A 12,163-nucleotide genomic window follows, 5' to 3' on the forward strand; every position below is an offset into this window, starting at 1 on the left:
TAAGAAATCAGGGCGGTGAACAATAACAATAATATTTGTTGGCAAGCACACAAGAAACAGGCTGGATAGAGACATCTACCCAAAAGGCATCCAGAATGCAAGCTGGAAATTCTCCACTCCTGGGAGGTGGAGAGAAGGGCATGTACTGAGCAGTGGCAGAGGGGAAGGATTATATAGTGAAGATACAGGTGTAAGCCCTAGCCCACAGATTTTAAGATTTTTGTAGACATGTCCTGTTTTTAGCCTTATTACAGCAGAATAACAGTAAGGTACTTGTTTTTCAAAAATTGAATAATGAATGAATTATATTAATGTTTTAGGAATCCACAGCAAACAGAATTTACTTGTGAAAAATCTATATGCCTAAAATCTCAGAAGATTAACAACACTATCCTTTTGTTTCTCAGTGTATTTTTCCTAGAATATTGACGATAACTTGCTTTCTCTGAAGATTTCAGCCCAACATGTGTTCCTGGCTTATTGATTTTTTTGCATATCAACATTATTTTGGTCCATGTTACTGACACTGCTGGCTTTTCTTTGTTAGTGTTTTTTTAAAAAATCAAATTTATACATTGTTGGTTTAAACATTCTGGATATGCATAGGCAGTTTCAGAAATTACAGTGGGTTCTTGGTATCCACTGGGGTTTTGTTCATAACCGCCCCTGGATGCCAAAATTCATGGATGCTCAAATACTTTTATATACAATGGCATAGTAAAATGGCACCCCTTATATAAAATAGCAAAATCAAAGTTTGCTTTTTGGATTTTTCTTTTTTTGGTGGGAGGTTATTTTCAAGGTGTGGATGATTGAATCTGTGGATTCAAAATTCATGGATATGGAAAGCCAGTTGTACTTCCTGAATCTACAGAGAACTTAGACAAACCTCCTGTTGTTGAACAATCCCACTTCTCATGCATCCTTTTGCCTCTGTCTTCTTAGGGGGATAATGTGCATCGGGAGCTTCTGGCCTTGGTAAAAGACCTGCCATCACAGCTAGATGAGATTGGGGCTGGTGCCAGTGGGCTTTTGGAAGCGATTGACCTATACCAGGCCTGTGTACAGTTTGTATGTGACAAGTAGGTGATAGTATGCAAATTAGCTTTGGTTGCTGTTTGATTCTCTTGCTGTATATTGACATTTTTCTTTTCTAGTATGTTACAGTATTTTGCTGGGGTTTTTTTTTCAGAGCATGGAATGTTGTAGGAATAATGAATATAATTACATGCTAAAGCCATCCATATTGATGCTCTGGGTTCCAGAGTATCTTCTTGCTATTACTCAGTTGTGAATGGGTTCAGCATGTCATTAGCTGCCTTGAGTCTGTAGACAGATTGGAAATAAATAAATAAATAAAATTATGTACATTCTTTTTAAAAGTAACCTTTCAAACTCTTGGTTTTTTTTATTATATATGATTTAATTTTACAGATTTTTTTTGAAGATACTTTTAGTTAAATATTGGCTGACATCCTCTTCAGTATTTACGATGTCATGTACCATTAGCAATTGCCTATCCCATCAACCTTAGAAGCAAGGCAGTTGCACCCACCAAGTAATTTCAAGGTGCTGGAAAGTGGGGTACACTGGTGATGTGTGCAGCCCCCCTTGCCAGTGAGTCACACTGTGAAAAGTAATTTGTGTTGCTATTTTTCACACCTCACTTTGCTAACAGGAGGGGGTTGGACATCTCACCGTTTAACACCCTGCCATCCAGCACCTTGGAACGCCTTCAGTTTGGTGTAGTTGCCTAGATTCTAAGGTGGATTTGGGAGGCTCAAATCATGCAATCTAACCACAGTGGCAAAACTCTTTCATCGTACCTGCATTTGATAATGCAGGAACTTGGCATTTTAAAAAGCATGTGTGTTACTTTGAATCCAGCTATAGGTAAGGAACTAACAACCAATCCATGGCCAGTCCTATTTCTCTAATAGGACATATGTCTAAATATATTTGTTAGGTAGATCAAGCTGAGAGAGAGTGATTGTCCCAGGATCATCCACAGAGCTTCATAACTTAGTGGGGACTTGAACCCAGGTCTCTCAGGTCATAGCCTAGTACTACTACTCTCACCACTGTACACACTAGCTGTACAGCTGTATTCATTAGGGAAATCAGTTAATCTTTGTTTTTTCTAATCGTAGCAAGCTGCAGTCAGTAAAGAAGTTCTGAGCAAAGGACAAGCTTTGTGTTGTTCCAGCTTTGCTTGCTAACCTTGATATTCTTTTACATTCTAGTTCCACAGAGCAAGTGGTCCCATTACTGAGACATGTGCAGGCTCGAGGCAACACAACTATTTATGAGTGGAGGCGAGGAGTCAAGCCAACCTCAATAGAACGGCCAAAGACAGAAGAAGTGAAGGAAGAGGCAGTGGATGAGGTGACAGTATGTTCATTTGGTGAAGGATCTCAAAGTGGATGCAGTGAAACAGAAGCATTTATACATATAATGTATATTATTATTTGAAGTGGGGGAGTGAATGACACAGGCTTCAACCAAGCCATGGCTTATTTCTGGTTCTTGCTGAGAATGGGAGAAGTACAATGTTATTAAAGTGAATAATCTTGGCCTCTCTCCCCACAGTTGGAATTAAAGTTTAGAAATATGGTTTGCTTTGCTGAGACATATTAAAGACCATCTTATACATAGTCTTTTTCAAGTGACTAGTGCAAAGCACATTCTTTGATTGCAGAAGCTGCAGGTTCAGTCCTTTGCATCTTCAGACCCTTTCCTCATAACTTGGAAAGCTACTGCCACTGAATCTTGACCAGGGTGGTAGTCCACTGGATCTTCATGTGTTTGTTGTTGGATTCCAGCTTCGTTCAGACCCAGACAACATAACCAATAGTTGACACTGAAGGGAATTGTTGTCTACCAATGTTTGGAGGGTCACTGGTTCCCCAGTGTAGAAGATCCTGAGTGATGCAGTAGTTTGATTCAGTAGAATGACTAAGTTCAGTTATGAGGTGCCTTCTAAATGCTCAAAATTTATTTATTGGATTTTATCCCACCTTTCTCCCAAAATGTAATTCAATGTGGCTTACAATAATTTAAAAAATACAACTAAAACATTGGTTACAAAAGCTGAAAAAGAATTAAATAATACAGATATAACTGCCTCATTATTTGTCTCAGGCATTTAATATTTAGTTTTATACCTCCTTTTTAAAAGGAGATTCCATTAACCCATCATGATTGCTAATTGCTGCTGAAAAACCTCACCTTCATAAAATTGTCTTATTATTTTTTAAAATTTGCTAGTGGCTACAGCTTATGGTATTGAATTTCATAACCTAATTACAGCATTTAGACAATTTATTTTTTTAATAATAATATGGGATATGTAGTTTAATGGGTAAAATCTTCTCCAGTTTCTGTCTAATTATGCACATGTGTGTTGTTTGTCCTCAATCTGTTGATCAAATGTTATGAAAGAGGGGTAATGGGAATTTCACATTGCATTTCCCTTAACAGAAGTGTTTGGGTCCAACATTGGGTCAAAAGCTGGGATATTAAATTTAAAAAATATTGTAATATTGTAATAACAGCTTTGTTGGTAAAAAATAAATGATGTGCACTGTTTACCTTGACAGGGTAGTTACTGAGATGAAACTTCCAAAATTATCCAGTAAATATTGCAGTAAAACATGGTTTCTTCTTCCACTTTTGGTTACAGATAGACTGGGGTGACTTCGGAGCAGAGTCAGCATCTGTCTCTGCAGCAGTTGATTATGGCATCTCGGTTGAAGGAACAAGTGAGGACATAGACTGGGGGATTTCTCTGGAGTCAGAAACTCAAGTGGGTGTCTTCTCTGTCTACCCCTATATTTAACTGGTGCGTATGTGAGCTTCAGTTATGTTCCCAGGACACCGAAACTTCAGGCCAAGAGAGGCAGGCAACTTGATTGTGGAGTGGACAGAGGTAGAGCCCCAATATTCTATCTGTCTTGCCCTCCCTTGGGTGGTTCTTGAGGAAAAAACATGGAGACTGTTTCAAGCAAACCCACTAGTCACAATATTATCGTAAATTATAGGTCAAAAATTTCTTGTATTTCCTTTGCACATATGAGGACCAGGTAAAGTAGACAGTTTGCCTCTTCATCTGTAAACAATGAAGGATATGTTTCTGGGGTAGGTGGGTTACTAATTGTCATACAGCATGAACACAGCTATACAGGCTTCCAAGATCTGTGTGGAATGGCTATTACTGAAGTAGCTTGGTTTTCTTTTCCATAGGAAGATAGCACTGCAGGCATAAACTGGGGAGACCAAACTAAGGATGCTGGTCAGATCGTGGTCCTGGAGGCTGGCAGTGAGGGTAAGTGCTTCTGGTTTGTCATTTTTGGGAGAAGTGAATATGCACATGTTGTCAAGAGCTGGGAAAGGCTGAAATGTTCTGGGGAATAAGACTGGATGGGGAACAATAAACTATGTTGGAATTTAAGACAGAGTAGAGGATTCAAGGCAACACTTACATTTTAGAAGAACAAAAACCATACCCACTACAGGTAAAATGTAAAATTGGCCAAGACTTGACAGTTAATGTCTTTAGAGGGCTCAAGTGGAGATATTGTAGCCCAGAACTGAGATTCTGCACTTCTTTGCTGCATTAAGCAAAATCCTTCCTTTCTGAAGTGCAGGCAGCTTTTCTGTCAGGCGTACACTATAAAGATGATGGAAGGAAAACTTGAGTCTCCGAATGCTATATTTTTCATGTACAATTAAATGCAAAGATGGTCTGCTTTATCATTTGGCAGGACGAAATTAGCAGGTAGAGTGAGTATTCAACTTTTCTCATCACCCACTGATTTTCTCCCATAATAACTCCAAGGTGATAGGAGACCTAGTCCTATTAATCCCCCCACCTGCCGAATGAGCCCAGAAGACAGATGAATGCCTGACCTAAGGAAAAACACTTATTTGTGGGTGAGATAGGACTAATGTTCCCTTCCTTCCTCAGATTTTCCCCTTCAGGTTCTTCCTCTGCTTTTGCATGAGTGGCATCTCAGCACGTTGTGCCCTTGTTTAGTCCATATGTTAGAAATGGACAAAGTGTGACCCTCCAGGTGTTTGTTGGATTGCAGCTCTCATCAGTCCTAGCCAGCATAGCTAATGTTGAAGAATCCTGGCAGCCCAACAACATTTGGGCCATCCATGGTATGGTGGTGATCAGGGTTCACATCCCACTTCAGCCATGTGAATCCACTGGGTGACCTTGGACAGCTCAAACAGCCTCTGAGGATGGCAATGGCAACCCCCCCTCTGAAGAAACCTGCCAAGAAAACCCCATGATAGGTTTGCCTTAAGGTCATCATAAGTCAGAAATGACTTGAAGGCACACAATCACCACCACCATCACCGGCTTACCGCTGGTATATGGAGTGCGAGAGTTAAAAGAGAAATAGGGAATAGAAACGGACACAAGAGGGTGCTGTTGGATATATGTTTCCTTCTCTATCTGGATCTTTCTCCACACCACCTTTCTGTCCTCAGTACTTCCTTCATTGTTGAATTTGTTTGAATTCTTTTCTCATTTTCCTTTACTGTTCTTTGTCCACTGGTGGTATACATGCCAATGTGTACACTGTTTGTATACATACACTGACATGTATATGCATAGCAGATTATTTCCATGCAGGCTTGCTTGCTTCTAGCTTCAAATTATCAGTAGACACTTGCCTGCTTACAAGTTGATTTACCACTGTAAACTCACATATGCAGATTTTGATTTTTTTTTAAAGGCAAACTGTAATGATCAGAGGCTGTAGCTTCAATACTAGATTTTTTATATTATATAATGGCAAGATATTGTATAGCAGCTTGTTCTTTTTTACATATGCCAGTTTGCTTCTTGAAGCACCAACCTTGGACATAGCTTTGCTTGAGATTTGGTGCTTCAGCCCATCATTGCAGGACTGGAGGCTATGCTTCCTGCAGTGGCTGGACAGTGGCTGTGATTGCCGTGTGTTTTCCAGGGACTTGGGAGATCTATTTTCAAGTCTCCGCTCAGCCAGAAGAACTCAGTGGCTGACCTCGGGCCAATCCCTCTGTCTCAGCCTGATCTACCTCATAGCATTGTTGTGATATCATTGGAGGAGAGGAGGCTAAGATTTTAACCAAAGAATAATATTAGTACCTTGTTAATAAGATATTTGCTTCCCCACAAAACACATTTGTAAGTCAAGTCCATGCAGGGGCATTTATTCAAGACTCTATGGCCTGGGAAAGTTACTTTTTTGAACTACAATTTTTAGAATGCCCCCTCCATTGGCTGGTGGTCATACTGCCTGGGAGATTCCAGGATTTTAAGCACAAATACATGATTTTCCCACTGTACACAGCACCCAGTGAAATTATGCAAGCTTTAGTAAGACATGCATTAGAAAGAAAACAACAGATGCTGGTCTTCAAATGTGTTCTTTCCTATCTGTTTTTTTCTGGGATGGAAAGAGAGAGGCTGAATAACTTGGTGTTTCATAATGAAGGAATTCTGGTATTCCCCCTCCCTCTCCTGTTCTTCACTTCCAGCCCCAGAGGGAGTTGCACAAGGACCTGATGCTTTCACTATCCTTGAGACTCCAGAAACCCGGAATCAGTTCATTGATGAGCTCATGGAGGTAAATTGACTTTATGTAGTGCTATCTTAGGGCCAGCATGGTACTGTATAGCGATTAGTGTTGGATTGGGAACTTGGGAGATCCATGTTCTAATTGCCACTAGAAAACTCACTGAAGTAACCTTAGCTGGTCCTTTCTCTCAGCCTGGCCTACCTCACAAGTGTTGTGAAGATGAAGAGGGGGAGAATACACACTTACATGGCTTGGAGCTCAGTGTAAGTGTAAGGATACAAATGTAACTAAATGATGGATAGGTTAGATTAGACATATTTAATTAGGTTACTTTTTCTGTCTACACTGTTTGTTTCCTCTCCTGTTATCCTAAAAAGCTGCTCACGTTATATTTTCCCCACTAGGATGGATTGGACTGGGATTCCTAACCTGTGCTCCAAGGAGCCCTTAGGGCTCCATGTATACTTCCCAGGTGCTCTGCAGTCACTCCAGGAAAATGAAAGAAATAAAAATTGAATGAAATTAAAGAACAAGAATATATTCTTATATATACTCCTAAATACCATTAACTTGTAAGACATAGTTTAGGCCTCTTAGGGGCTCCGCCATAGAAATAAGGCCTCCATGTGTCAAAAAGTTAGGGAACCCCTAGATTAGAGGAATGCCCTATTCCAACCTGTTAGGCTTTGCCTCTTTTTCATGATAAGAGATATTGTGGCTTGAAGATCCAACTTTTTGCTTTTTATCCACTGGATTCTTTACTTGATCTCAGAGGTTTTTTTGGGAGTGCAAGGGTTATGAACACAAAAAGATGTCATTTCTCATGAAAATGGGCCTAGGTCTCACTAAGATTGTAGACCTGTATCCCAGCCAATCTCTTTTTCTGTCTGAAAGATATTTTTGTAGAGAGGAACACCAGAGCATTGACCTGCTTCTTGAACTTGTTATAGAATGGACATAGCTTTATCACCTTAGTAAGAACTGGGTCTTAAGAGTACATGTATGTTATCATGACTCTTGGAAGACCAACTTAATTAATCTAAAGCAACTGCATCTGTTCAGGGTCACTGAGGTGCATTTGAAATCCCACTTTGCCCTAAACAAAATGTGGAAGTTTGTTCTCCACCTCGTCCTACCCTCCAGTCACACACAATATTTTCTTGGAGTAATGCAGGATCTTGCATACTGAAAATTATAAGATAATAAATTAAAATGGGCAACTTGCATCCATCCAAAGTCCTCTGCAAGCTATCAGTTCAGGTTTCTGGCAAAAGTGAGCTCTTTTCCTTCCACTCTGAAAGCCCTCTGCCAGTCAGCAGAAAAGACAGTGATAGAAAGGGAGTGGCAGAAAGAGACCAAAGGAAGCAGTGGCTTCATCTATCTCTGGTCTTGCCCTGTCTCTTGTTGCTTGCATATGTTCCCACAACAGATAATCCATCCCAAGACAATAAACTCTTAAGGAGAGAAAAAAGATTTCCCATGCCATGTAGAAGATTTGTTAGGTTACACTGAAAATGGGAGAAACATTTTCCCTTTTTCCAGGAGAAACTGTGACCGTCCATCTATGATGATGACCATCTATGATACATCACAGCAGATATGGACAACCTTTTTAGTCCCAGGAGTTGCATATATGCAAGCAGGCATGTGCACGCATGCAAAGTTCCCTCCATTGACATCTGCTTCAAGACAGAGTTCTTTGAGGAGGTGTCCCACTTTAGGCTAGGAGCTGCATGTTCACCGGTGTCTGATTACTAGCCTGAGCAATGCAGAATGTAAGAACTGAATGGAAAGTGACAGAGTGCTAGCCTCCTGCCTAGACTATTTACCTTGTTAAAGCCCCTCATTCTGTTGAAAGGGGTTGAAATTGGGAAGGCTAGTTTGCTCAAAGCAAAGTTTACTTAAGCTCCAGACCTCTGGGAACAGATTAGAATCATAGAATTGTAGAGTTGGAAGAGACCACAAGGGCCATCCAGTCCAACCCCCTGCCATGCAGGAACTCCTCATTGCTCTCCTCTGTCCTCCTGCAAGTTCAGCTTTCCTCAAGATGCTACGCCTCTCATGGGTCTTGCGCCCTTAAAACTACTAGTGGTCAGGATAGGACAACTGTAGCTCATCTACACATAATGAATGCATTCACCTCTCCTGTTTCTCAGTACTTCTGCATCTAATTATTAAATCATGCAAGACCTTCCAGGGATGGAAACCAGAACTCAGTTCCATGCAACAGCTCCACCATTTTAAATAACTTCTTAATTTGGATAATGGATTATTGATGAAGGCAGAAGAAGCAAGCAAGCTGAATGGGGATGGCTGGCAGACTGCATCCCACCAATGGGATAAAGAATCTCCATCTTTAGACTTCTCTGGGACAGTGTAGGATATAGACCCAGAAAGTCTCTTTCTCACAATCACAAATTATTGATTTCTAAAATGGGAATCTTGTGTAGAGATTTGGTCTAGCTGGGGAAGGGTGGGGAATTCTACCTATGCACAAATGTTCTCTTCCTTGCTTCACTACCCTGGATGTTCTGGAATTGAGTCTTGGCACTGATAACAGGATCTTGAGTTGTGGTCGTGTAGGATCAAGTTCAGAAGAAGCCTTGATTATTGCTCTCTACTGCATCCCCACTGCTCCTTGCTTTTCTCACTTAATCCTTTTCTTCTGCCTCCCTCAGCTGGAGATATTCCTTTCCCAGCGCATTGTTGAAACAAGTGAAGAGGCAGACATCTTAGCTGTGAGTCAGTTCCAACTAGCTCCAGCCATCCTGCAAGACCAGACCAAAGAGAAATTGGAAGCCATGGTGGCATCTATCCAGGATCTCATTGGACGTCTGACCAGCCTAAGGATGCAACATCTTTTTATGATCCTTGCTTCCCCAAGGTTAGTGTACTTTTCTTTTCCATCTTCTCTTCTTTATGTGCACAATCACCCATTCTTACCACTAAGAAGCTAGGAAGGGGATAGATTTCCCCCCTCCAATCATGCTTCTAATAGGGTTAGCTGATGTTGCTGAGGTGAGGATTAACCCCATCTAGGTTGAAAAGAAGGGAACATGGGGAAAATTGGTTGATGAGAGCTAGTAAAATGGATTGACAGTTTCAGTGTTTATACATCATATGATCTGGAATTTAAACCATAATTTGGATTTCTGTAGGATGTTGGGATTTGATTATAGAAGAATGTGAGTTTCTCCTCTCGTTGACATCAGGACATTGGTGGGAAAACAAAAAAGCTTCTAAGAATGGTCCAGTGTTCCAAAAGAGGAGTTTGTGTCCTACATGGCTATGTGCTCCAGTCTCAAAACCTTTAAAAGTCCTCCATCATTAAGAGGTGGTAGCGAGGAGAATCAGAAATATTTTTTCAGTGATTCCAAAACCCATAATCACTTAATTACTTTCCTATCTGTGCACATTGCTTTCTCTGTATTGTACATAAGAATATTTGCACTGTGGCCCACCTTTTTTTCTTGAAAAACTATCTTGCATTGTTGATTATCTGATAGAGTACAACAGAATGGAACTTGTGCTAATACTCAACAATTAGGGGTGCCTCTTTTTTTTACAGAGTAAAGTCTGCTTGAGGGGAAATACAGTCTCTTCAACTGTGTGGATCTCACTTTTGTGTAAACACTTTTTAATATCAAGCTGTTAGTCCCCTGAATCATCCTAATCAGTTGAATAAACCGTGTACCCCTCGTCTATGCTACCCCTTGTACTTTACCTGTCCTCTTTCTTTGATCTCACAGCTGTTATTTCCTCCACATAAACTACATCAGAGGAAACACCTTGAATGTTGTGCTCCACATTTTCTCCATTTCCACACCTGTTTTTAACACGTGCAACTCCTCTAGCACCCACTGTGTGTGATAGCTAGGGAATTCTGCATATTTAACTCCAAAAAATGAACCTATCCAAGCTCTGATCAGATTTATAGGGCAGAGGGTCTTGCTTGATGGGAGTGGGATTAGACAAGGTCTTTTGGGTATTTTCTGTGATTCTAAGATCTCTGGCTCAAATGACCATTAGTGATGGTTTGATATTGTATCAGACAAGCATTTTGTTGCTGGTGTTTCGTGGATGTTTTTGTGATTTAGATATGTGGATCGTGTGACTGAGCTCCTTCACCAGAAATTGAAACAGGCTGACCTGCTGCTTTTGAAAAAGGACCTGATGATTAAGAAACGGCAGGAAGCACTGGAAGAACAGGCTAGCCTGGAGCCAAAGCTGGATCTCCTTGTGCAAAAGACCAGAGATTTACAGAAACTGGTGAGTGTAAGGAAGGTGACATAGATTAGGGCCCTCCTGTCCCCAACTCCATCTCCAGGTTCATCCTTGCTAAGATCTGTAGATCAGTTCCAATTCATATGAGTGCCACCATATAATGTCCTTGATGATCTGAAATGATCATATTTTTATCCCATGGGACAACACAAGCAGTGGAAATATGGCAAATATATATGAATGAATGTTACAGGAAGTTTTCAGGAGAAATTGGGAAACAGAAAATGGAAATGAGATAGCTGAGCTTGTAGTTGAGTTGCTTTTTTCAAGCCATGTTTTTCAAGCCATGGATGGTTGACTCCATGGATGCAGAATCCATGGATACAAAATCTATGAATATGGAGGGCCAACTGTAATATGATCATTGTTGTGCTTCTTCCACTTGCCACCAGTTCTCCCCTTGTTTGTGTAAACGTCTACAGTTATTTTCCATAAGTTAGTTTATTTCTGTCCTCCCCTCAGCAGTGGACATTTTTAGTGAAAACATACAACAAAAAAAGAGTAAGAAGACACTTCCTCTCTGCTTGTCTTCTTCTCCAAATTGCACCCTGAGCAACTGTATTTATAGAGGAGAATTGAAGATGGAGGGGGAGAAGGTGTGTGTTTTTGGTTTTTGGTTTGTTGTTTTTTTGCAGAGCTACATGTAACATGTAGTTTTGCCCCAAAGACACCTAATATACTGTCTTCCAGATTGAAGCCGACATCTCTAAACGGTACAGTGGCCGACCTGTGAACCTGATGGGTGCTTCTCTCTAATGTCTTCTGCTCATGTTCATGTACACTCTGAGATGCCCTTTGTGGGTCTGGAGAAAGAGAATGTTAACCACAGCCTCAACCAAAGAAAAAGAATGTCAAGGAGAAGAACTAAGGAGAAGGGACGCTAACTGGCCAATTTCCAGGAATATGGGACTGCCTCCATTCTGCATGAAGTTGTAAGCATTCACTAATAGATCAGTGATGGTTGAATAAAGCTGCTGCTTTCATTCTGTTCTCCAGTGTTTAACTTACTTTCTTTTTGGCCAAAGAATGTACAAGATAATTCCCACTTTGGATGTATTAACCGCATCTTAAATCTTTCCTTGCCTCCTAAGAAAACTGACTCCATCCACTCTTTGGCAGCAGAGATTATTGATCACTGAGGGCTTGTTTTTTGTGTGGCTATGGGAAAGGTGTTTCAATTGAAGTAGAAATCCCATTGTCATCATATGTCCATGTGCTGTCACTTGCGTGTCAAGCCTTCTCATTTCTTTTGTCAACTCTTTGGGGAAAAGTAATTGCTGCTAGGATATAAAGTATCCTATTTG

The 12,163-nt window shown here is 40.6% G+C and overlaps 1 protein-coding gene across 1 annotated transcript in view; it reads left to right on the forward strand.

Moving 5' to 3' along the window:
• The window catches only part of CDK5RAP3 (CDK5 regulatory subunit associated protein 3), a 17,798-nt gene extending 5,949 nt beyond the window's left edge, over positions 1 to 11,849 (forward strand). Inside the window, exons 7-14 of the mRNA XM_042475863.1 lie at positions 946 to 1,082; positions 2,244 to 2,385; positions 3,683 to 3,805; positions 4,243 to 4,324; positions 6,535 to 6,623; positions 9,254 to 9,459; positions 10,673 to 10,844; positions 11,550 to 11,849. Coding sequence (XP_042331797.1) covers positions 946 to 1,082; positions 2,244 to 2,385; positions 3,683 to 3,805; positions 4,243 to 4,324; positions 6,535 to 6,623; positions 9,254 to 9,459; positions 10,673 to 10,844; positions 11,550 to 11,615 — 1,017 coding nt within the window. The 3' untranslated portion in view covers positions 11,616 to 11,849. The remainder of the gene's footprint in view (positions 1 to 945; positions 1,083 to 2,243; positions 2,386 to 3,682; positions 3,806 to 4,242; positions 4,325 to 6,534; positions 6,624 to 9,253; positions 9,460 to 10,672; positions 10,845 to 11,549) is intronic.
• The last annotated feature ends 314 nt before the right edge of the window (positions 11,850 to 12,163 follow it).

This window comes from Sceloporus undulatus, chromosome 6, assembly GCF_019175285.1.
Source record: "Sceloporus undulatus isolate JIND9_A2432 ecotype Alabama chromosome 6, SceUnd_v1.1, whole genome shotgun sequence".
NCBI lineage: Eukaryota > Metazoa > Chordata > Lepidosauria > Squamata > Phrynosomatidae > Sceloporus > Sceloporus undulatus.